This window comes from Gymnoscopelus braueri (genome assembly GCF_963280865.1).
Source record: "Gymnoscopelus braueri genome assembly, chromosome: 16".
NCBI classification, from domain to species: domain Eukaryota; kingdom Metazoa; phylum Chordata; class Actinopteri; order Myctophiformes; family Myctophidae; genus Gymnoscopelus; species Gymnoscopelus braueri.
The window spans coordinates 43185468-43211733 of record NC_137616.1 but is presented as its reverse complement, the minus strand read 5'-3'; the positions used below and the strand labels follow the sequence as shown (position 1 = coordinate 43211733).

At 40.2% G+C, this 26266-nt stretch overlaps 3 protein-coding genes across 3 annotated transcripts; all 3 read left to right on the top strand.

Annotated features, from left to right (window-relative positions):
• Positions 1-1935: 1935 nt before the first annotated feature.
• Positions 1936-5134, top strand: LOC308102772 (C-C motif chemokine 14-like). The gene is made up of 3 exons (XM_080452632.1): positions 1936-2137; positions 2758-2869; positions 4364-5134. The coding sequence occupies exons 1-3, from the start codon at positions 2056-2058 to the stop codon at positions 4449-4451; spliced, it is 282 nt and encodes a 93-aa protein (XP_080308758.1). The 5' UTR covers positions 1936-2055; the 3' UTR covers positions 4452-5134.
• A 5098-nt stretch (positions 5135-10232) lies between these two features.
• Positions 10233-13625, top strand: LOC308103617 (C-C motif chemokine 3-like 1). Its single transcript, XM_080453695.1, has 3 exons — positions 10233-10390; positions 10985-11096; positions 13190-13625. The coding sequence occupies exons 1-3, from the start codon at positions 10321-10323 to the stop codon at positions 13284-13286; spliced, it is 279 nt and encodes a 92-aa protein (XP_080309821.1). The 5' UTR covers positions 10233-10320; the 3' UTR covers positions 13287-13625.
• Positions 13626-16172: 2547 nt separating this feature from the next.
• On the top strand, positions 16173-24418 carry LOC308103616 (C-C motif chemokine 4-like). The gene is made up of 3 exons (XM_080453694.1): positions 16173-16351; positions 23497-23608; positions 24241-24418. Exons 1-3 carry the CDS (start codon positions 16270-16272, stop codon positions 24335-24337), a joined length of 291 nt encoding a protein of 96 aa, XP_080309820.1. The 5' UTR covers positions 16173-16269; the 3' UTR covers positions 24338-24418.
• Positions 24419-26266: the final 1848 nt, after the last annotated feature.

Genomic DNA, 26266 nt, shown 5'->3' with positions numbered 1-26266 from the left:
AGTTAAATGATTGATTGATTGATTGATTGAATACTTTACAAAAAAGGCACGGTGGCACAGATTTATACAAAATAATGCTAAAAGGATAAGGGCTTGTTTCCATTGAGGTCCTGTGTATTCAATTCATCAAGACATTTAAAGACAAACAATAATATACAATAATATGCAAAACATCATATATACGAGTAGTAATAAAAAACTGTTGGGGGGGGTCAATTCCGATGATAAACTCAGACTTTTTACAGGGCCTATAGGTGCTCTTTTAGAGCGGTTTTGAAGGAGGGTAAGGAGTCAAATGTCATTGGGTGAGAAGAACACTTCATTGCACTGTGTGTGTGTGTGTGTGTGTGTGTGTGTGTGTGTGTGTGTGTGTGTGTGTGTGTGTGTGTGTGTGTGTGTGTGTGTGTGTGTGTGTGTGTGTGTGCGCGCGTGCGCGTGTGCGTTTTATTGCCATTTGTAAGTATTTAGAATACATTGGAATTAGAGTGCGGGGCTCTCAGAGATAGAATTGACAGAGCGGAAACAGGAAAATATAGTATAAGAACGGGAGTACTCCTAATAGAATATCTATATTACATTGAAACATTACAGCATGTATAGGCAGCATGCGTAGGAAGGCATTTAATAAAGTGTGCGTCTATGCATCATCTCAGTGCATTGAGGATGCACACACACTGTTATTAAGTGCAACAGCTCTTAGCTTTCTGTTCTCACCACAAACATTGACCACAGCTTGTTTCCTTAATTCTACGTATTCCCTCCCCCCACCTACGCTAATATGTGATAACAACACACACACACACACACAGATGTAATGGCAGTTGCATAACACAGGGTGATAGACTGCAGAGAGAGAGAGAATATGGATTTAAAAAATCCCCATCTTAAAGATAAATAAGGGAAATTAAAACTCTGAGTCTCAAGGCCCATACATGCTCCAATTTGGCTTCATTTGGAGCATGTAGGGGCCTAACTGTTAAAAGTTCATGGATCAATTCAGGCCAACATAACACAAAAACTTAGCTATAGCTATATAGCATACATGCTATAAAGCTATAGCATACACACATGCAAGTTGAGCACATAAGGATCTTTGTCTTTTTGATAACACAGGAATCACCCTTTTTTATCATGCTAAATGTTTCATTTCATTTTGTCCTCTGAACGTTTTATGTTTTTGTTTTGTTATTTTGGATGTGAAACACATTTTGGAATGCAACGTGTTCTCTGTCAGTTATGTGTTTTACAGTGTGGGTCAAGAGAGCATCTTTAGGCCCGGACGGCCCGGTGTAGCAGTCCGGGCACCTAAGCTGCTGGTGCAGCCTGACAGCGCGTCGCAGGTTCGAGTCCCAACGCCGCCAACCTTTGCCGTGTATCACTCCCCATATCGCTCTCTTCCCATTCCCTGTCAGTCTACTGTATACTCTATCAGTAAAAGGCAGAAAAATCCCCCCCAAAAAAGAGAGTACCTGTAGATTTTATCCTAGGGACTTACAGGATGCACTATTAAACTACTACTAAAAAAAGGTATGATATGCACATCACCACAGTTCTTTAAACACGGTGCTGGACCCAAACAATTGAAGAAAAAAGTAACGTCCACACACAATAAACTGCTCTCCCGTCATTTTATTTCAACCAAAAGTGAACAACATTTCGCCCATGCTACTTAAAGGTAGGGTAGCTAAGAGATATTTTTGGGTTACATAAAAGAGATTGAACTGGAACCTAAGTAGATTTTGATCAAGTGCACGTTTATGCATCATCTCAGTGCATTCAGGATGTGTGTTACGATAAGATAAGATAGCACCTCTCAGGTTTCTGTTCTCAAAATAAACATGGACCACAGTTTTTTTTTCCCTTAATGCTTGTTACCCCAACCCCACAAGTTCCCTCCCACCTAAACGAATATGTGCCAACTTAACACATATATACACATGCACCATAAAAGATCCAGGGTTGGAGACTGCAGAAAGGGAGAGAGAGACTGTCAGAGATAAGCGTGAAATAGATACAGTAGATATAACTTGACAGTACAGACTCATAGACTACAGTATGATGATGACTATGAGGGTGAAGAAGATACCAGTTATTCTAGTGGCCTGCATGCTGCTGTTCTCCACTCTGGGGGCAGAGGGTAAGTCTACTATTCACTGATCTGTCCTGGTCAGTGGTGGAAAAAGTACTACAATGTTTTACTTAAGTAAAAGTATCAATACTGCAATGTAGAAGCACTCTGTTACGAGTAAAAGTCCGGATTTTTTTTTTTACTTGAGTAAACGTACTGGAATCAAAATTTACTTAAAGTACCAAAAGTAAAAGTTCTAAAATGTTTGAAAATAGCAGATTTGCGTTGCGATGTGACGCGTTGTAAGCTTGTAGATTGGCTATTTTCAAATAGCCTAGGTATAAAATAGGGCTACACAAGTGGTTCATGTCTGTTTTACAATGTCATCATTTATATCTGCAAAGTAACTAAAGTTTTCAAATAATTGTAGTGGAGTAAAAGTACAATATTTGCCGCTGAGATGTAGTGGAGTAGAAGTAAAAGTATAGACAATTCGAAATACTCCAGTAAAGTAAAAGTACCTCAAAATTGTAGTTAAGTACAGCACTTGAGTAAATGTACTTAGTTACTTTACACCACTGGTCCTGGTTTTAATCATGATTGACACAATGATTTATAACAATCACAGTGATTTGTCGTTCTTGTTTTTTCTACTTGTGTCTCTGTGTCACTCTGCCTTGCGCTCCCAGAAACCACTGGTCCAAACGAGTGCTGCTTCTCGTACAGAACTGCACGCCTGCCCAAGGACAAAGTGGTGACATTCCAGCGCACACACATCCAGTGTGCTAAGGATGGTGCTGTGTGAGTATTATGTTCATGTACTATCGTCTTTGTAGTGTACTGCGACTATACATGAACCTTCAACACATTGTACAGGTACAGTTCAAGCCATTCAATCCGCGGGAACGCATCTCTGTCATTTTAGATCTCTTTGGCTATTCAAAAAATAGCAGATCTACAAGCTCATAGCGCGGCACTGAGCTTGCAGATCTGCTATTTTGGAAAAATCATGAACATTTGAGCAAGTCTTTGAATATATATTTTATATAAGCGAACATTTGTAACTCAAATCTGTGCTTCTGGGAGGTCCCTGGAAGGAACAACATATTTTACAAATGTAAGCTTTAAAAGATAATAGATTTAAAGATTTGCACACATTTTCACGATTTTTCAAGAAAAATAGCAGATATAGAAGCTCATGGCGCGGCATGAGCTTCTATATCTGATTTTTTTTTAATAGGCCAAATTAATCTAAAATGACACAGTATGCGTTCCCGGATTGAACGCGTTAACATAGACAGAGCTCTGTTTTCACGCAAGTCAAGATATAGACGAGAGATAGAGCTAGATATCTATATCTCTATATATATATATATATATATATATATATATATATATATATATATATATATATATATATATATATATATACACATATATATATATATATTTATACACAATATGGATTTACATTAAGTAATTAAGCAATAACCCATGACTGGACATACAGGTTTTAATAACAAATACATTACAAGAATAATTTTAAGATATAAGATAGAAGTAAGAAAGTAGGCCCACCTGACTGCCTGTTGATACAAAAAAAATCAACTCCTGTCAAATGTTTAAAAAAAGTTTGCATTTGAAAGGTTTATATTTTGTCAGTCTCATCTTTTTGCAGCTCTGTCTGTATGTTTCACCCTATAGAGACGTGCTGCTCTATCCCTCCACTCCTCCATAGTTAGTCTCTGGTTGAAGCTAACTTTAAGTTAATGAAATTAACTTTTGTAGTTCATTACATATAGTCTTCTTACATATAGTGCGTAAGAAGACTAAGCAATAATAGACTATAGTACAGGGCTTGTCCAGAGCAAGCTGGATCTGGATAAAGCTCATCCAATCGACCGCACGTCCTTGGGTATTCAGCAATACACCCACCAAGCGTGGAGACGATCGGATGACCAGTTCTCGAGATACCGTATGCATAGGACAGTCATTTATACGCATTAACATACGTACATACAGAGATTCCTGGAGTGTATTATTCCAGGATTTAATGTATTATTTATTTTAATTTGAAGCCGTTTCCTGAGCAAGTGCAGATTCTTTTACTATCGAGCCAATAGAGCCTCCATGCTTGCTCAGGGGATAAATTGAATCTCGACTTTCAGGTCAAAATTCATGTCAGATCCTGTGTCTATAGGTGAGACATGGGGGGAGTCTAGACCTCTAGTGGGGGCTGCGCCTCGGGCTGCTATAGGATCGACCATCTTCTCACTATCTCTGTCTGTTCTATAGGTTCACAATGAAGAATGGCGCCAAGATCTGCACTAACCCAGCTGAGAAGTGGGTCCGGGATCTCATCGCCTTGACCGCTTCAGTCTAACGAAACAATCTGAAGGTTCTGTGGGACACAGAGATGCCTAAAAGTTCCAGACAACCAATTGTTTTTTTTTGACAATGCTGTAACCCATTCAGTCCAGGGACGCATCTCTGTCATTTTAGATTTATTTGGCTATTCAAAAATAGCAGATATACAAGCTCATAGAGTGCAGCGCGATGAGCTTGTATATTTATTTATTTTTGAAGAATCGTGAAAATTTGTGCAAATCTTTAAATATATATATTTTTAAAGCGAACATTTGTAACTCAAATCTTTGCTTCTGGGGGGTTCCTGGAATATATATATATATTTTTTTTACAAATGATCGCTTTAAAAATATATATATATTCAAAGATTTGCACACATTTTCACGATTTAAAAAACAATAGCAGATCTACAAGCTCATAGCGCGGCACTCTGTGCTGCACTCTGAGCTTGTATATCTGCTATTTTTGAATAGCCAAAGAAATCTTAAAATGACACACATGCGTTCCCGGTCTTGAAGGGTTAAGATGAACACCAAGTTTGCTTTAAGATGAAACAGATCAACCCTGGTTTGGTTTCTGTAGTTTTGTTTGTTCTCTCGCTCTATGCTGACAATAATGTGCATTAAACAATCAATTAGAAAGCAGAATTCCTTTGTTGTTGCATGAATCAGTGGAATTTCTTTAATAAATAGTTTTCAGTTTAGTTTTTTAGTAGTGCAGATGTTTTTCTTTGAGGGACAGCATTTATTGCAATGCTTAAAAAAAGGTTCATATTGTTTTCTGATACTATAAAAACACGCATTTGTATGTCCTAATTAATCCATACTTTGGTGGTGTTTACATAGTGGCCTAAGTGAAGTCTAGTCAAGTCATAATGTATTTATAAAGCACATTTAAAAACAACCCACAGCTGACCAAAGTGATGTGCACAGACTAGCACAAATAGCACACAAATCACAAAACAAGAAACTCTGGCATAAACAGTGACCAGGGATGTGTTGGGCCCCTAATTCAGCCTGGGAATCTCAGATAGAGATGCCCGTAAGGCGTATTTTTTTTTTTTTTTAAAGTACTCTTTTTTTTTTTAACCGGCCGGCCTGGTCGGCCTGGAATGGAGCGGCGGCCATTCGGGACTTGTCCCAAATTTCCCAGTGGCCAGCACGTCCCTGGCCTTTTTTGGTACTTTTACTCCACTACAATTATTTGAACTTCAGTCACTATTATTACTTCGTAGATTTTGATTATTATTACAAAACATCCATTACCCACTTCAGCCCAATATACATTTCGGCCATTTGAAGCCGATCTACAAGCTTGTAGATCTGCTATTTTCAAAAGATTTTTATACATTTTATACATTTGAAAACTTGTGAAATGGGACATTCTGCACAATGAGTACTTTCTACTTTTGGTACTTTAAGTACATTTTGATGCCAATACTTTTGTACTTTTACTCAAGTAAATGTTGTATTCCGGACTTTTACTTGTAACAGAGTATTTCTACATTGCAGTATTGATACTCAAGTAAAAAAAAATAGTACTTTTTCCACCACTGTATGTAGAATAAGGGGTTCGAAGGTCTGTTATTAGGAGCTGGACAGCCAATTTAGGGGGCTGATAAACAAATATAATTATATTAAAATAAATTTTGAACCACACAGGCCCAAAAAAACACAACAAAAAAACATAAATAAGATATTCCCATGGATATACACGTTCCATGTGAGAGAGTTCAAATGTGATCTCATGTCTCTGTGTGAATGGATACTATAACATTCTCACGTTGCACTTATAGTTAGAACACCCCAACAAGTGTGTGCGTCCCTGTTTGTGTGAAATGCTTCATTGCAAGTATTTAGAATACATACATAGAAATTACGCTGTGGAGCTCTCAGAGATAGTACGAGAAAGACAGAATACAGGAGAATATGAATATTAGAACATCTACAGTATATTTCGTTGAAACATCTCAGCATGTGAGTATAGCCGAATGTGTATAGTAGCCTATAGCTGCAGTTAAGTAGATATTTGTGCACATCTATGCATTCAGGATGCGTTATGATAAGTGTATTAACACCTCTCAGCTTTCTGTTCTCAAAATAAACATTGACCACAGTTTGTTTCCATAATTCTAGGTACCACACACACACACACACACACACACACACACACACACACACACACACACACACACACACACACACACACACACACACACACACACACACAGCATAAAGTGCCTTCCTAATATGGCATTATAAAAAATTAAATGCCGCATTGTGGCTGTACAGTATGTCTCCACAAACCATTTGCTGTTTACTTCCATGTCTGTCCAGACTAAATGTAATGAGGATTTTGAAGCAATGTACCGGTAATGAAAGGTGTGAAGCGTATTTTCATTTTATAAAAATAATAATAATATATATATATATATATATATATATATATATATATATATATATATATATATATATATATATATATATATATATATATATATATATATATATATATATATATATATATATATAATATATATAGGGTATCACTATACAGACATGTATGAAATGTGTTCTTTTACGTCATGGTGACCTTGACCTTTCCCCTTTGTAATCAGTTCATCCTTGTGTACAAGTGAACGTTTAAGCCACATTTGAATAAAATATACTGTCAAGGTGTCCTCAACGATCACTTATACGATAATGGGAAATACTGTCAGACATACACTACAAATGTACATACGTAGAGAGATGGACGGACCATGGAGTCATTTCTTCCTTATCCCATGGAGCATAGCGTGGTTGGGTTATGGCCTACCAGAGGAAGTTGGAACCCACCTAATCTGACTCCTTCTACATCCTGCAATCACAACAATACTGGATTAGCATTATGATTGTGTGATGATGTGTGATGATTGCATTTATGACTGTGAACATGATCTTTCTGCAAGGGGACAGTCTCTGTAACAAGTCAGTGGTGGAAAAGCATACTGACATGTTTTACTTAAGTAAAAGTACCAATACCACAATGTAGAAGTACTCTGTACAAGTTGTGAGCTTGTAGATCGCCTACTTTCAAATAGCCTATGTATAAAATAGGGCTAAAGTGGTTAATGTGTGTTTTATAATATCATAATTTATATCTGCAAAGTAACTACGGTAGTAACTAAAGTTTTCAAATAATTGTAGTGGAGTAAAAGCACAATGTTTGCCTCTGAGATGTAGTGGAGTAGAAGTAGAAGTATTGAAAATACTCCAGTAAAGTCAAACATCCTCATAAGTGTACTTAAGTACAGCACTTGAATAAATGTACTTAGTTACTTTACAATTTTTACACATTTCTGTAAATATATTTTACAGATTTTTTCTTTTACAGTATTGCATCCAGACTCCACTATATGCAACCATGAAAAGAAAAAAAGAAAGTGACTTTGGATAAACGTTAAAAGCAATACTGCTGACAGTATTGCTGTTCCCACAGAACCTTCAAATAAGTGAGAAGGGGGTTAAAGTGAAACTGAGTATGTTATGAGAATTGGTGTCTTAATGTCGTCACTCTCAGCGTGGTTTGACTGGAAAGCATGGCTGGAGTTTTACCACAAGAACCCCAGCATCTCTATTTTGCATGTCATAAAACAAAAGAATATTAGTTGAAAACGGCTGATCTACAAGCTCAGCTCACAATGCGTTGCGTGGTGATGCGCTATGAAGTTAGCCTGGTAAACCCCCCTCCCTCCGGAAATCTCATTTGCATTTGATTTCAGGAAGGAGGTCTGGGATTGCGCAGGGAGTAAAGCTGCCCGAACACTGCGTGTTCGAACCAATCAGCGGCTGCTAGGGGCGGGATCATCCAATCACCTGCCTAGTAGCTTGAAAAAAAGAAAAACTGTCTGTCATCGATTCTGCGACCGGAGTCTCAGATGGGAAGTAGGCTGTGAAACAAATGTGTGTCGCAAGCTTCTTCCATTTGACGGTGTCAGGTTACTATGAAGTATCATGTCTACTTACTTTGTGGAAAAAACAATGGTACAATGCAAACAATAGATTAAGGAGAAGCACCGCTGTGAGCCTCGCCACCTAACCCGTCCAGAAGGCCACGTGCTCAACCAATCCTGCAGCACTCGGAAACACAGAAAGTTCCTCTTTCTGTGTTTCCGAGGTTATTACTCACAGTAATAGAGCATAAAATGGTATATGAGCTTAAATATACTGCTCAAAGAAATGTAGGGAACACTTTGATCCCTTAATTATTTTGAGTTTTCATGAACTGTGTACATACTGCTAACAAAAACTGCTCAAAAGAATTAAGGGATCAAAGTGTTCCCTTAATTATTTTGAGCAGTGTAGTTCTTGGGGGAAATACAATAATTGACACTGGCACTGACAAAGGCCACTAAATACTAAATGAAATAGCTGAAATAATGAATATAAATCAACAACACCCAAACATAACAAAACAGCAGTGGCAGTCAGTGTCTACAAAAGAAACAAATGATAGACATTAATACACTGTAAAACGGATCTATTATATAAAAACAAAATAATGACGTTTACCTCTGTCTGACTATTGAACACACAACCCATGTGGAAGGCACAACACAGGAGAGCAGAGTCACTAGGGAGCAGGGCCTAAAGTGTGACAAACAAAGGGTCAGTCTCAAGCAGGTCAAATATACATGTACTTTCACCTATTATCTACAATATACACCTACCCGGGGCATTGCACAGAGCAGAGGCAACCTGCTACAACAGGGACCTAAGGGGGAAAAGCCCCTGTTCAGTGTGGCTTTTACAGTGAACCAAACAATTTGGAAAACAGGAAGTGGGAGGAGCTATGGCTTGTCTATCTCCACAGTAGCCCAGGAGGGACATTTCCTGACTGGCTACTACAACAGGCAGCCGGGAAAACTATCAACCGATCAACCTCTTACCCTCATCTGCTCCAGTGCACTGCTGCTCAGTGGACAAGCCTTATAAGACTGTGGTTGTACTGGGAATTCATGCACACTCTTTCACTTTGATAAGGCACACATCACTTTCACTTTGAGTAGGCAGTAGGCACACATCCAATTACTGTCTAATTACACTTACTGGATGACTGACTTGCTCCACTATAGCCTACTCACTGATTGATCATTTGAGCCAATGTATTGGATGTGTGCATGCATGTGTGCACGCGTGTGTGTGCGTGTGCGTGTGCGTGTCTGTGTGTCTGTGTGTGTGTGTGTGTGTGTGTGTGTGTGTGTGTGTGTGTGTGTGTGTGTGTGTGTGTGTGTGTGTGCGTGTGCGTGCGTGTGCGCGTGCGTGCGTGCGTGCGTGTGTGTGTCTCTGTGTGTGCGTGTTAACGGTCCATCTCTGGAGGAGAGGAGAGTGCACGTACGCACATCATACTTCCTGTCTGCTATATTTCTGAGGGAAATATTGGACTTTCTTCTCCACTACATTTATTTGACCAATTGTGTAGATGCTTTAATACCATTTGTATGTATTTAGAACACATACAGTACATTGGAATTCGAGTGTGGGGCTTTCATAGACAGGACAATTACATTGAAACATGTTCAAGCAGCACGACTAGCATTGCTAAGTAGATATTTGATAAAGTGCACGTCTAAGCATCTTCTCAGTGCATTCAGGATGCACACACAGTGTTATGATTAAGTGTATTAACACCTCTCAGCTTTCTGTTCTCAAAATAAACTTTGACCACAGTTTGTTTCCTTAATTCTAGATACTCCCTCCCCGCACCACCAAAAGGTTAATCCCACCTACATTAATATGTGCCAACTAGACACATATAGAGACACATGTGCAACACAACACGCACATTAAAACATTCAGGGTTGTTGACTGCAGAGCGAGAGAGGTATCGACTGACAGACTACAATGATGAAGAAGATATCAGTCATTCTAGCGGCCTGCATGCTGCTCTTCTCAGCTCTGGCTGCAGCAGAGGGTAAGTCTATATTTTCCTGTCTGCCATGGCTTCAACCCATTTAGACCGAGAAAGAATCTGTGTCATTTTTAGATTTCTCTGGCTATTTCTTTTTTATTGTGAAAAGTTGTGCAAATCTTTGAATACATTATTTTTTTAAAGCGAACATTTGCAACTCAAATCTTTGCTTCTGGGGATTCTACAAATGCCTTCTACATTTTTTTTAAACGTATGTTGCTATAATCAGTGGTTCTCAAACTTTTTCATGTCAAGGACCACCCAAAATCATATGTATTTGGCCGCCGACCTTCATCTAAAAATATTTTGTTCCAGGGACGGGGGGGTCCCTGGAACAAGCAAAGATTTGAGTTACAAGTGTTATATATTCAAACATTTGCAGGTCAAGATTTAAAAAAAAATAGCAGATATACAAGCTCAATGGCCAAAGTATAAAATATGGATGAAGTGGTTACACAGACGTGTTACCGGTTTGAATGGATTAATCATAATGATTTTGGACGATCAAAGTGTTTTGGTTGTTGTTGTTTTTTTCTTGTTATTCCACTACCTGCCTGTTTGTCTCTGACTATTTCTCACTCTGCCTCACTCTCCCAGAAAGCGGTGGTCCAGCTGAGTGCTGTTTCAACTATCACACCACACGCGTTCCCAAGAACAACGTGGTGACATTCCAGCGCACACACGCTCTCTGTGCTAAGGATGCTGTTGTGTGAGTATTAGGTTGTATTTACTATTGTATTGTACTTGTACTGTAAATCTTGGCGTGGTTGATAGGGAAGGGTTGGAATGATGAATACAATATTATGCATTTATTTTGACCAAGAATAGGGGTAATTTATTTTTCTTTAGGCCTATAGCAAAAAGAAGAAAAAAAGGGAAATTACAGTCTCTGAGTCTTAAACTGTTAAAAGTATATAAAGTATGGATACCATTACGGCAATATCAAAATCAGCTTTTCACATACTGTATAATACTGTATGTATATATTATAATCACTTGTCCATATGTATTCATGGCTATATTCATGCATGGCTATGAACCAAACAGCATTTTGAGCAACACCTTTTCAGGGGTAGACAATGAGCCCTCCAGGCCAGCCGCTTCTCAAGATCACTGAGCACTGCAGGAACATGCGTCCAAATTTACCCTCGTAATAAAGGGGTTGGGACTCAAATCTGGACTTATTCCATAATCATGAGTAAATAAGTAAATATATAACCTCTATAACTAGCTACTGTACCATACATTTCTATAAAGCAATTGTTCATTATTAGATTATTATTGAAATAATTATGTCATTGTATGGTCAGGAGTGTGAAATATCAGCTATGAGTAATAATGTGTAGGTATTCACTACTGTTATCCCTGCATTGGGATTAAGCTGGCATAAACACAGCATACATTTGCGCTGCAGCTAATCATTTATAATCTAGAGCGTTTTGACGTAACTGATCATTTATGTACACATCAGAACATGGGAGAGAGTAGTGAACTGCTTGCAGGTGCGCTGCAAGGAGCGCTGTGCTCTGATTGCAGATCATTGCAGACAACAGACGTCTTTCTCATGTAGCGCTATGTTGCAGTGGAAATTACCAAGACAATTTCACAAAAATCATTACAATGAGATGTTAAAGGGATAGTTCACCCACAAAATGACTTTTTTTCTATCGAGTACACACCCCATGGAGACTTGAATTAATGGAGATTGTTTTGTTCTTGTCACATTCCTAAGCCAATCATTTGATGACCAGCGGTAGCTCCGGTAGGAGACTCAAAGTGTCAACTTTGAGTCTCATACCGGAGACATTAGCATCTTTCAGCCGGTCATCACATTATTGTCTTAATCTCCATGAATTCAAGGCTTCATGGGGTGTGTAATCGATAGAAAATAAGATTTATTTTGGGTGAACTGTCCCTTTAATGTTTTATTTGTTGTTGTTGTTGTTGTTTTGGGCATTATTTGTACTGGCCCGAGCGCGCAAATGCAAGTTGCGTTCTGCTGGCCCCGAGGATTTAAATAGTACTTTTGGATTACAGATGTAAAGACGTGGGTGAAATCAGGGCCGCATTAACCGTGGAACTTAGTGGAACTTGTGTTCCACGGCCGGCAGCCTGCAGGGCCCTGTGAGAATGATAGACAGTTTAGACACTGTAGTTATAGCAGAAACAGACTGTTGGAAAGGCTGTGCTGTGCCCTGTGTCTGTGCAGTGTGACTGTCAGCACCGCTCGTGCTGGCGGTGACACGTGCACCGAACGCACGTGCGGTGCGCGTTCATTCGCTGGGCGAGCGAACGCACCCGATATTGTCCGATTAATGTTAAGGGGGGGGCCTTTGATTTTGTGTTGTTCCACGGCCCTGAGGGGTCTTAATGCGGCCCTGGGTGAAAAGCATTTTGTGCAAGCACCATCGTTGTTGTTGTTTTCAGAAAGAGAGGGAAAAAGAAGGGGGGAGAGCAAAGAGGGAAAAAAATAGTAAAGAAAACATGTCAAGGAGCTATAGGCTACGCACAAACCCATAAACCAGCAGGTACAGTATGTAGGCTACATGAGGTTAGACAGGAGGTCTAACCTCATGTAGCCTACATACTGCATAGGGTAAGACGTAAAGGTGGAAACACTTCAGTAAGTCCACATAGCAGAAGTTACCGAATGTACCGTAGCCTACATGAGATTAGACATTACGGGTGCAAAAGCGTATCAACGCATTTCACCATTTGACTGGTTATAGCGACTATGAATATAATGTAAAATGACACACCTTAATGATGGAAATGATTTCAATATCTCTGTCTGTTCTATAGGTTCATAATGAAGAACGGTGCCAAGCTCTGTGTTGACCGAACTCAGGACTGGGTCCAGACAACCATCTCCCACGTGGAGGCCAGAGCAGCAGTCTAAAGAAGGAGAGGGTTCTGGGGAACTCAGGGCTGACTAAAAAGTTCCAGATATCCAGTTGGTTTTTTGACAATGCTTTGACCAAGCTTTGCTTTATGACAAATGGAAAAAGCCACAGTTTACTGGTAGTTATAGTTAGTCCCAGGTTTCTCAAGTTCTGTTTTTCCATGCTTTAAACAACACATTAAAAGCATAAATGTTTGTTGTTTGCTTTAGAGCTCTAGTTTAGCTTTAGCGCAGATTTTGTTTAAATCAGATATTGAATGGATTGCTTTAAACATGCATTTTAATTATGCATTTGTTGATATTGTTTTCTGATGCAATAAAACAAGCATTTTCACATCCGTTGTTAATGAATCCATACTTTGGTTGTGTTTGCATAGTAATCAAATGTATTATAACACATTTTAAAACAACCCACATTGACAAAGTGCTGTACAGATGTGGAAAAAGGCCAGGATAGAGGAATAAAGAATGGAAAAAATAAGCATAAATAGCATATTCACACAGATATACAAGTTCCATTTGTGTGAATACCCCAGTGGTGTAAAGTAACTAAGTACATTTACTCAAGTACTGTACTTAACTCCAATTTAGAGGTACTTTTACTTTACAGCAGTATTTCCAATTTTCAATACTTTTACTTCTATTCCACTACATCTCAGAGACAAATATTGTACTTTTACTCCACTACAATTATTTGAAAACTTTAGCTAGTTACTTTGTAGATATTGATTATTATTACAAAACATACATTAACCTCTTCAGCCCTATTTAAACTTTGGCTATTTGAAAATAGCAGATCTACATGCTCACAACGCGTCGCATCGCAACGTGTTGTGAGCTTGTAGATCTGCTATTTTCAAAAGATTTGTATACATTTTGTATATGATACCTTGTGAAATGGGACCTTCCGCATAAAGAGTGCTTTTACTTTTGGTACATTTTGATGCAAATACTTTTGTACTTTTCGTCAAGTAGATTTTTAATTCCGGCCTTTTACTTGTAACAGAGTATTTCTATATTGCAGTATCGATACTTTTACTTAAGTAAAACAGGTGAGTACTTTTTCCACCACTGATTATATCTATCGATCTTAAGGGTGTGTGTGAATGCACACTCATAAAGTCTCACACTTTGCAGTCACAGTCAGTGCACCCCCACAGCCAGCAGATGACGTCTTTTCATGTAAGGTTGAGTTACATTACAGTCATTTAGCAGACGCTTTTATCCAAAGCGACTTACAATAAGTGCATTCAACATAGGTAGGGAACGAAAACTACTAATCACCAGAAGTCTTAAGTGCATTTTCTGCAAAAACAAGCAACCAAGAGTATACCTAGCGCTAAGGTAAAAGTGCATTATATCAGCTACCTATTTCCTTAGACAGATGAGACAAAAATAGCAAAATCAAATGAGCTGAGTTAAATGTCATTGGGTGGAACACTACTCGTAGTCTTTCTTACTTTATAGACCTATAGAAGAGTACATTACATTATGACTATGTTAGAGATGCAGTCAATTTTATCATCAACTTCATGTTGGGGCGGACTGGAAACAAAAATCAGCCTGGGAATTTAAATTGGACCATAGGCCAGTGCTTCTCAAAGTGGGGTCCGGAGACCAGCTGGGGTCATTGAGGGGGTTCCCGGGGGTCCCCAGCAAAATTTGATAGTAATAGTTGTATTTAAAAACAGCAGATTCACAGGCTCAAATGAAATCAGTTATCACCCCTTATCAGTTCACATCTGTGACTTTTATATTGGGGCAGCGATGCATCGATGCATACAATTTAGAGTAGAGTCCAGGTGCTCCAGTGGAGCTGATCAGTGGCCCAACCTTATAGGAATAGGACTGTAGTTGTACTGCGCAAACATGCACACTCTTTAGCTTTGATAAAGCACACGTCACTTTCACTTTGATTAAGCATGCATCACTTTCACTTTGAGTAGGCATGAATAGCATCTGTTGTAAGAGCAGACCTATCAGCATCACCACAGCTGTTCCCTCTCTCTGCCACCATCATGTCCTCCTCAACATCTGGATTCCTATTTTCAAAGATCTTTGCTTCCAGAGGTGTTTATCTGTCAAATTGAACACAATGCCAACATTTAAACAATGTCTTTCAGTTTTCATGATCACAGACCAAGCATCCAACATGTTCAGGAACAAGTAATGACAACAACAGTCAATCATCTAGTCAACAACAGTATAACATGGCCATTCCCGAGGTCAGTTTGATGATCTAGATTCTAGGTCATCAAATTGTCTAGGTCCCAGCAATAGAATCAGAGTTAGTTATAGGTTAAGGTAAGGTAAGGTAAGGTAAGGTAAGGTAAGGTAAGGTAAGGTAAGGTAAGGTAAGGTAAGGTAAGGTAAGGTAGTTAGGTTAGGTTAGGTTAGGTTAGGTTAGGTTAGGTTAGGTTAGGTTAGGTTAGGTTAGGTTAGGTTAGGCTAGGTTAGGTTAGGTTAGGTTAGGTCCTGTTTTGAATGTATCATTACATTTTCATATATTATGTGTGATTTTGGAAATGCATTATTATATATGTTTCTCTTTTTGTAATTTATGTCACCTGTGTCCTGTTATGTCTTTTCACCATGCAATAAAAGAAAATAAAGAAAAAGAAAAAGAAAAGAACTTTAAAAGAAAAAGAAAAAAAAGGTAGGCTGGTACGGTATGGTTATGGCTAGGTGTGTGTGCTGTAATGCAGAGAGAGAGAGAGAGAGAGAGAGAGAGAGAGAGAGAGAGAGAGAGAGAGAGAGAGAGAGAGAGAGAGAGAGAGAGAGAGAGAGAGCAAATCATAATTACATAAAGCCTTGATAGTTGGCCTCCCTCCTGGATATTTTCCCTGGAATGTTCTCAACACGCCCCTGTGCAGGCATATAAAGAGAGAGAGAGAGAGACTGAAACTACCAGAGACAGTGAAACAGATAGATACAACTTGACGGTATAGACTGAAAGACTACAACCATAATAATAATCCTAATGATGATGACTATGAGGATGAAGAAGACACCAGTCATTCTAGTGGTCTGCATGCTTCTGTTCTCAACTCTGGCTGCAGAGGGTAAGTCTATTCAACTCTGGATGTCCTGGCACAACAGGACAGTGAGTATTGGCTCCAGGGACGTGCAGAAGGATTTGGAGAGGCAGGGTCTGGAATTTCAAAAGGGCACTTTTTGGATTTTTTTTCACGGACAATGACCATACTTTTAGGCCCAAAAACCCGAAAATGTATCACTGCGTGCTTAATGGACTCAAAGTCACGCACCCAACAAGCTTTGAACTGAGCAGATTGGACATTCCGTTCCAGAGATAATGGCCAAAACATCTTGAAAACGGCCACTTTTGCCGATTTTCGATCACCGATTTTTGGCCATTGTCGCCCGTTTTTCTTTAATAACACGGGCAAGGAAGGTCGTACGGAGACAAACTAGACACCTGAGAAAGGTTCACTTTGAGCTGCATCCAACACATCCACTGGCATGTCCGTCGGCCTTACCGTTAAGCCGCTAGGGGCAGTTGAATTTGTCTTCTTTATTTTGTCTTTTTCTCCAGTCTGGAGAGGGCACTTTTTTTAGCGACAGGTAAAAGGGCAGGGGCTCAAGCCCCCTTTCATGTGTGCACGTGCATGATTGGCTCATCTATCTTGGTTTTAATCAGGACGGAGATCATTTTATGACGATCAAAGTTTTGTTGTTTTTGTTACACTGCATGCTGTTTTGATAGTTGTTCAGGTAGCGTTCGTGTACCGTCATGTAGACGACAAATGAGGCGCAGTTTACGGAGCTAGTTCAGGCCGGGCAACTCAAGGGATTGGGCTAACCGACCAGGTGACTAAGTCACATGCACTCTTCTCCTGGTCGGTGGGTTATAAGTAATGCTCTGCCTACCTGCTCAGTCTGGTTGCGCTCTTCTGCTGCTCTGACGTGCGACGCTGCTGCTGCTGCTGCCGAGATCCTGCCGGATCTGCTGCCCTTGCTTGCCTTGCCTACGTATGCTGCTGACCATGAATAGTCTCATATTGTTCCTTGGTTGATGGTTATTTGCGTGCTGCATTGTCCATGCTGCGCTAATCATAGCTACTCAGCTGTGTGCTACTGGTTCTAAACGTGGTATTACTTTCTTACTTAAGTTAAAAATCGCTTGCTAAACGCTCAGCTCAAAAGCAGTAGCGTTCGTCATTGATCGATCTCAGTATGGTCAACTAGAGAGTGTAGAAATAGAGTAACGACACGCTTGATCCCGCCGCAAACGGGCTCCTTGGGTATAGTTCCAAACATTGGGACTGCCTGCCTCATTGAGATAGACGGAGCACTTCCGCATTCCATTCTTACAATGGGAGTCGACGCTAGTGTCAGAACTCTCTTTATGGCACTGGGTTAACGGTAGTTCACCAACAGTGTTGTTTAAGTTTCTGTTTCCTTATCGTAAGCAACGATGGGCTTGGGGTTCTGTTATGGTCCCCGGTTTAGCGTGCATTTGTTCAAAGTAGTTCACTTATCTCAAGATTGGGTTTCTAGACCTAGTTGCTTGCTTCTCTCTCAAAAGATGACATCACCGATCTATCGTTCACAGAGGAACGGATGCGCGCTGACATGGCTGGTAAGTGCTACTGCCATGGTAGATAGAGAGAGAGGGCATGGCGTCACTTTGTGAGTCGCTTTGCTTGTTCTGGCTCTAATGTTCAGATTAATATCTTTATGTAGGCTACTGGTTAAAACACGGATATGCTCAGTTGGCTGCATCTTGCTAATTTATAGTTATTGTATTCATGGATAGTTCAGTGGCTTTAGACGGTACTCTTATTCTGAAGAGCTCATCCACCGGATGTTGTTTGAGGCTTATAGTTGATGACCGAACACTTCTCTACCCATGCAAAGGAGAGAGGGGAAGCTAACTTGTGAGTAGTGTTCAAGAAGTAGTTGCACTGCAGTTTAAATGTTAATGCTGCTAGAATCATTGAAATGAGTTATCTTTCGTGTAGCTATGTCTGGCATCTATTTGCAGAGTAGGGAAAACTCACTGTTCATGTTGATGCTAAAGTTGCAGCACTAAATTGCTGCCATCATCTCCATGTTCATGTTAGTGCTGAAGTTGCTGTACTAAATTGTACTAGATTGCTGCCATTAACACGATGGTCTCCATTATGCTAAAGCTCCTCACGGCATGCTTCTACTGTTCAGATAATGCTAGTCGTTCTTCAACTGCTACTAACTGACTGCTGATCATGATTAGGCAAAAACTGCTGACATTGTTTCTGCAGTCAATGCATGCTACTCATACTAGTGCCATCATGGTGATCATGCTAATTATGTTGACTGCATTCCTAGGCTACTGCATTAATGCTACTCATTCTGCAATTGCTGGCAAAATGTCTGCTAATCATGATTATGCTAATGATGTGGACTACATTGCTACCACTGCTATAATCGACTAATGCTGCTAGTACTAAAATTGCTGCAAACGTGCCGATCATGAACATGCTAAGTTACTACTAGTGCTATGGCCACTACCTCATTAATACTGCATTCATCTACCTCACATTTAGCAATTGAAAGCAATATCACGCAAAGTCATTTATCAGCATTCATTGATATTCTGCTTTGTGCTTCTTTTTCCATGTCCGGCTTAATGCATGGTGATGGGATGCCTAATGCCGATGGGGATGAGTGCTGTTCACCTTGGATACTGGGGAAGTCAGGTTTGCAGGCCTCGTGTCTTCAACAGTGACAGTGTCAGTGTCAAATCATGTAGCAGTTCAATTGCTCTAATATGTGGTGGAGGTAAAGTAGGCCGTTTCATATTACGATTAAATAATCAAATGAACTTGCAGCGCAGATTAGACGTTATTGGTTGCATTCTACCGTTGCATGCTCTTGTATTGCTAAATTACACTTGTTAAGGATCAGGATGAGCTAAAGGGATTCTCATTTTGCTGCATACACTTGGATAAGAGATGGTAGAGACGTTGTAGCACAGGCTAACACAGTACGTTTGCTTCTTTGTAGAAGCTTTAGATTGTCGTAGCACAGCATGTTTGCTTATGTGGAAGCTTTAGATTGTTTGTAGCACAGGCTAGCTCAGCATGTTTGCTTCTATGTGGAAGATTAGATTGTTGTAGCACAGGCTAGCACAGCATGTTTGCTATGTGGAGGCGAATTGTTTAGCACAAGCTATCACAGCATGTGTTGCTTCTTATATGGATAGCTCTGGATTGTTTGTAGCATAGGCTAGCACAGCATGTTTTGCTTCCCACGTGGGAGCTCGGATTGTTCGTAGCACAAGCTAATTCAGTTGTTTTGCTTCTTATGTGGAAGCTTGGATGGTCGGTAGCACAAGCTAAACACAGCATGTTTTACTTCCCATGCGTAAAGCTATCAAATTGATTGTAGCACAAGCTAACTCAGCATGGCTTGCTTATGGGGATAGCTCTGGATTGTGGTAGCACAAGCTATCATGGCATGCTTGCTTCCATGTGGAAGGTATATGGTACAGTATATAGAAAAGTTGGTTGCCAAGTGATGTTGTCATGTTATGAGCAACAAGCTTACAGAAGTAAAGTTATTGCAACAGGATAGATGGAGGGGCTTTAGTAGAGTCAAGATATCAGTCATTTGTCAATGTTGGCTGGTGCGCACCAATCCGCAAAATATCTCGCAGGACGGATAAAGAGGGACTCCGATCCTGGCTGCTCCTGTTATCAATAGTTACACTATGTTGATGGGCTCTTTGCTTTTCTCATGCTTATCAAAAGCTGGGTGACTGGAAGTCTTTGTCCCCGTATAAAAGGCGCTGCTTTATCCGCCAGATTGGGATGCTCACGGCATATTTGGCACCACATCACGGTGTGTTCATCACTGGTGACGAGTGTTGCAGCGCAACCAGCAGCTTGCGGTGTGCAACTGACTGTGTCAGGATTGAGGCCACACTCGCGCATTGGCGTGCAGCATGCTTTTCACTGTGGATGTGTGAGTGGCTTCAGGAAGTAAATTCCTGTCCCAGCGGTCTATAACGGCGTCATCTCGTCCAGGGTGGCTTACCATGGTAATTGCAAGAATAATTCTGCTTCTGGTTCTAGATTCCAGGTTGAACTACCTACGCTCTTGGCGGCTGTGAGCTCTCAAGGCAGCGGAGAGAGCTGCTCGAGATGTGGGCTTCTCAGTGTTCTCAGCACTATGCTGCATCATCTACTGTGCGGGCCAGCACAAGGCTCTCAAGGCAGCGTTGAGAGAGCTGCTTGAGATGTGGGCTTCTCATGTCTTCTCGGCACCTATGCTGCATCATCTACTGAGCTGCCTAGCCTCGCTGCTAAACTCTGCTAAATCAATTCTGCCAACCCTCTGGCGTCTGGCTCTGTTGGGCCGATTCAGACTTGCATCAGATGGCATTTCGTGCTAAATCTATTAGGCTATGGATGGAGAGGGATATCGGCGTTAGTTAATATTATTCACATGTCACATGTCTAATAATCTGCGTCAAGCTCTGCAAGCTATAATTTAAGCTTGTATACCATATTCTTTCTGCATCAACCGCTATGATGCTAATTGCTAACATGCTGCCACATGGCGCTTAACCCATTTAGACCAAGGCCGATTTAAAAAAAATAAAAATAAATGGCAACATGAACCCAAAATGGGTTAAAGTGGTCATAGGATGGCCGGGCTAATCCAGAATTGCAATAACATTGTGTTTGTCTCTCCATCTGTAGGCCTAAACTTGAACTGGTTCACTGCAAAGCTGCGAGAGATCTGCTCAAGCTGCGGGCTTTCTCCATCCTCCGTATTGGTGTAGCTACACCTGCAGCGCTGCTTGTCTTCTGCTTCTCTAAATCTATGGGGCGATGGTCCTCAGGAGCTTACGTAGATATTGGTTAATAAGGATGACATTCTGCAGGCAAAAAGCTCATGAGTATGAGTGCTCTCGCTGTTCTATCGCTAATTCAATAAATGCTGCTTGAGCATTATTGACGCTTTAATTACAACTCGGGTGGATTGCTGGGGATTTAGTTTAGTGGTGATGTCATGGTGCTAAAAAATGTTGGTTTATTCTATAGCGCTAAAAAATGTTGGGCTTTCCTTGGTAGCGCTAAAAAATGTTGGGTTTCTATGGCAGCGTTAAAAAATGTTGGGTTTCTATGGCAGCGTTAAAAAATGTTGGGTTCTATGGCAGCGTTAAAAAATGTTGGGTTTCTATGGCAGCGTTAAAAAAATGTTGGGTTTTCTATGGCGGCGTTAAAAAATGTTGGGTTTTTTCTATGGCAGCGTTAAAAAATGTTGGGTTTTCTATGGCAGAGTTAAAAAATGTTGGGTTTTTCTATGGCTATGCAGTCAGGCTAATCATATCAAGCTCAGTCTATTAGTAAATGCTGCTTCAGGGATCGTTGGGTACTGATTCAGATGTTAAGTAAAGATAGCGCGTCTTTACACACATAGTCAGTACACTTTATTTATTATGGATGATAAACAATAGTTATCATTCATCATAGGATGTCTCATTATATATATATGTGTATATATATAGCAGATTTCTTTGAAAAAGAAATAAATATAGAATGTCCTCTTCGAATCCGAGTTGGTGCGGCACAGCGTGGACGCCATATTAGGATACCGTCTAGGACTCCTGAATTCAGGGATCAGCAGGTACCTGGATTCATCAGGCTTGTTGAACACATGGATGCATGCTGCATTTGTTTAGTTAAATCTAAAAATTAAATGATGAGGAACTCAGTCATTATATCATGTTAATTATGGAGCTCCACCATTCTCACAGATGGTTGGTCCGGCGTCAGGCTCTGTGTTCCCAAGCGGTTTTGGGGGTTCTTGCTGTTTTGGGGGTCTTTATTCATTCCCTGTAAATGCTATTTGGCATGTAACATTTATTAAAATGTTATTCTTACAGGGAGTGAATGGATTCAGAGTCCTGACGCCAAACCATGCTTCCTTATGCTTTCTATATCCATGCTCAAGCTTGCTCAATAAATATATATTCTAATCCAATCCAAGAGTTGTCTGACTGAAATGAGGCGCAGTTTACGGAGCTAGTTCAGGCCGGGCAACTCAAGGGATTGGGCTAACCGACCAGGTGACTAAGTCACATGCACTCTTCTCCTGGTCGGTGGGTTATAAGTAATGCTCTGCCTACCTGCTCAGTCTGGTTGCGCTCTTCTGCTGCTCTGACGTGCGACGCTGCTGCTGCTGCTGCCGAGATCCTGCCGGATCTGCTGCCCTTGCTTGCCTTGCCTACGTATGCTGCTGACCATGAATAGTCTCATCCCACCGCCTCCCCGGCATCCACCTGTAGGTTCTGTTTCTAGATCCCCGTGGGGGTCTTTATTCATTCCCTGTAAATGCTATTTGGCATGTAACATTTATTAAAATGTTATTCTTACAGGGAGTGAATGGATTCAGAGTCCTGACGCCAAACCATGCTTCCTTATGCTTTCTATATCCATGCTCAAGCTTGCTCAATAAATATATATTCTAATCCAATCCAAGAGTTGTCTGACTGAACTGAATGAACTGATTCAAACCCTATCTGTATGCAGAAGCGGGATTTGCACAACTCGTCACAGGCATTCGCTTTGCCAAACGCCTAGCTCGCTCGGACGCTCCTCGCGGGCCCCAAGCCCTCTTCTGATGGCGTGTCTGCCTTTATTTCAATTATGTTTTACTGTTTTTAATGTCAAATGTGCAAGTGTCACGTATATATGCATAGCATGAACAGCATTTCTCAAACAAGAACAATCAAGCATATATAGTCTAAGAAGATGTCTTATGTTTCATGGTAGATGTAGCTTCTCTATACTGTCTCCACATTATTTCAATGATGCAACAGTGTCCCATTTTATTGAAGATACAACCACTGGGCTGTTAGGATTTAATGTACGTATCATTTAAGCATGTATATCACATGTAAGCATACATCACATTCTGAGCGTGTATACAGTATCATATTTAAGTATGTAGGCAACTAGGCATTTAAGTAAGTACTGTATATCACAATTGTCTTGGAACATATGTCCCTATCTTGCTTGATTTTCCCAGTGGGTGGTTATTGGTTAATAAACAATTCATATTTACTGGTGGAACATTTAAAATGAGCAGTGTTAGTGTTGTCTAAAAGGTTCCATGATCCAGGGGATGTGTGTGATAGGACCTGTATCTAAATGGGTGATAAATGGGTCTTTCTCACTCTGCCTCACTCTCACAGAGATCTTTGGTCCAACTGAGTGCTGTTTCAGCTATTACAACAGACGCCTTCCTAAGAACAACGTGGTGACATTCCAGCACACAGGCCCTCACTGTGCTCAGGATGCTGTTGTGTGAGTATTAGGTTATATTTATTATAACCTTGTACCAGTACATAACATTGAACACACTGTACAGGTGAAGTTTACTTACTGTAGACCAGTGGTTCTCAAACTTTTTCACGTCAAGTTTTGTGCCAGGTACCCCCAGTGCCTGCACGAACGCACGCACGCATGCATGCACACAGCCCCACACACACACACACACACACACACACACACACACACACACACACACACACACACACACACACACACACACACACACACACACACACACACACACACACACACACACACACACACACACACACACACACTCACACACACACACGTTGAGAACCACTGTTCTTGTGAACCTGCAGCTACTTTTAAATCTTGCCTCATGGCGGCACGTTTATGTACACATCTGCACATGATGCTAAAACATCATATACATACTACTTACTACATGTTATCTGTACATACGTATCAATATTTTGGATAATGTTTTCCTGTGTTTTATCCTGTGTTTTTCTTTTCACTACTGTGCTTCCTCTACCTCTATTCTCTCCCATCTAACGATGTTAACGATAACATGAATGAATACAATGTAAAAGGAAACACCTTAATGAGGCAAGTCTTCTCTCTATCTCTGCGTGTTCTAGGTTCACAATGAAGTCTGGTGCCAAGCTCTGTGTTGACAGAACTCAGGGCTGGGTCCAGACAACCATCTCCCACGTCGAGGCCAGAGCAGCAGTCTAATAAACCAAAGTAGAGGATTCTGGGGCACTCAGGGCTGCCTAAATAGTTCCAGATATACAGTTGTTATTTTTTGACAATGCTTTAAGCTTTGCTTTATGACAAATGGAAAAAGCCACAGTTAGTTAGTTCAACTCCCAGGTTTCTCAAGCTCTGTTTTTTCCATGCTTTAAACAACAAATTAAAAAGCAGAAATGTTTGTCGTTTGCTTTAGAGCTTTAGTTTAGCTTTAGTGCAGATTTTGTTTAATCAGATATTGAATGGATTGCTTTTACTTCCTAATGAATCCATACTTTGGTTGTTTTTGCATAGTAGCCTAAGTCCAATCAAATGTATTATAACACACATTTTAAAACAACCCACATTGACAAAGTGCTGTATAGGACTTTTTCAATTATAATAGAGGGTTCTGTGGGATTCAGGGCTGCCTAATATCTGGTATATTATATCTGGTTTTGTGACAATGCTTTGAGATCAACAAGCTTTGCTTTATAGCAAATGGGTCACCCCCACTTAACCTGTGGTGACTGTTTAATCTCTCAAGTTTCTGTACTTTTGTATGTTTTCTCTATCCTGAAAATAACGTGCTTTAAACAACACATTTTAAAGTAGAAAACATACTGATCATACAAAAATGTAGTATTTTTGTATGATCAGTGTTGTTTGTGTGTGTATTTGTGTGTTTTGCAGATTTAAAAAAAATCTGATATTGAATGGAGTGCTGTAAACATATATTTTAATGATGAATTGCTGATATTATTTCTGCTACAATAAAACAAGCTGTTTTTGATTTCCTTAATACATAGTTTGGCTGTTTTTGAATATTAGCGCAAGTGATTTTTCTCCACGGTAAAAAAAAGGAAAAAAAAAAAGACATCAACTAGAAAAAGTGCTCCTCGGAGCACAGGTCAGGTAGGTTATTGTGGCCTCCTGGTGGAGCTATAATAGGCCAATGTGAAAAGGGTGCCATTTCTTTTTAGGCCTTGCATGGCAATAGGACACTGCATTCATGATTTGAGGCATTTTGTTCAAAAAAATTGTTTTGCTAAATTAGACCTGCTGGTGGCGCTATAACAGGCCAATGTTAAAAGGGTGGCATTTGTTCCTCAACATAGTGTGAATGTGCGTGCAAAGTTTGACCGCAATCAGACGCTGCGTTCATGCTTTGCGGCATTTTGTTCAAAACAAGCCACTACTGCAAACTTTAGATGTGAATCTTAGCCAATCAGGATGGAATATGAAAAATGAAACAGATCCGGCTTGATCACATGACTATAGAGATCATGTGTACCGATTTGCGTGAAATTTGGATAAAATCGGAAAGAGTAATATAAAGAAATATGTTTTACATAAGTCGTCCTCCTGGTGGCGCTATAAAAGGCAGAAGTGAAAAATGCAGGGCAAAGGTTTTTCCTTGACCTCTAGGGAGTGCGCATACAGAGTTTTACACAGATCGGTGCAGCTATAGGTAAAAACACAAATGGGCCTGTTATAGCGCCACCATGAGGCTGATTTTAAAATGTTCAAGTGGCATTTCTTCCTCGGCCTAATGGGAATGTGCTTGCAAAATATAATGGAAATTGCATGCTGTGTTCATGATTTGAGGCATTTTGTTCAAAACGGAGCACTCCTACAAACTTTGGAAGCCATTTTTAGCCAATCAAGATGGAATATGAAAAATCTGAAAGACTAGTTTTGTTTAATGACTATAGAGATACTGTGTACCGATTTGCATGATTTTTGGGCAAAATCTGTAGGAGTACATTCAAAAAATATGTCTTGCACAAAGCGGCCTCCTGGTGGCGCTATAACAGGCCTTTGTGAAAAATGTGGGGCAGAGGTTCTGCTCTGATATCCAGGGAGTGTGTGTGCACAGTTTGGCTGCGATCAAGCCAACGGTGCCGGAGATTAGCTGTACAGAAAATGACAGAA

Excerpts from the sequence above, each read along its gene's own strand:
- LOC308103617 (XM_080453695.1), top strand. The coding sequence starts at position 10,321 with ATGATGAAGAAGATATCAGTCATTCTAGCGGCCTGCATGCTGCTCTTC. Across the intron at positions 10,391-10,984 it reads AGCTCTGGCTGCAGCAGAGG|AAAGCGGTGGTCCAGCTGAG; the intron begins GTAAGTCTATAT and ends TCACTCTCCCAG. Across the intron at positions 11,097-13,189 it reads TGTGCTAAGGATGCTGTTGT|GTTCATAATGAAGAACGGTG; the intron begins GTGAGTATTAGG and ends TCTGTTCTATAG.
- LOC308102772 (XM_080452632.1), top strand. The coding sequence starts at position 2,056 with ATGATGATGACTATGAGGGTGAAGAAGATACCAGTTATTCTAGTGGCC. Across the intron at positions 2,138-2,757 it reads CTCCACTCTGGGGGCAGAGG|AAACCACTGGTCCAAACGAG; the intron begins GTAAGTCTACTA and ends TTGCGCTCCCAG. Across the intron at positions 2,870-4,363 it reads TGTGCTAAGGATGGTGCTGT|GTTCACAATGAAGAATGGCG; the intron begins GTGAGTATTATG and ends TCTGTTCTATAG.
- LOC308103616 (XM_080453694.1), top strand. The coding sequence starts at position 16,270 with ATGATGATGACTATGAGGATGAAGAAGACACCAGTCATTCTAGTGGTC. Across the intron at positions 16,352-23,496 it reads CTCAACTCTGGCTGCAGAGG|AGATCTTTGGTCCAACTGAG; the intron begins GTAAGTCTATTC and ends TCACTCTCACAG. Across the intron at positions 23,609-24,240 it reads TGTGCTCAGGATGCTGTTGT|GTTCACAATGAAGTCTGGTG; the intron begins GTGAGTATTAGG and ends TGCGTGTTCTAG.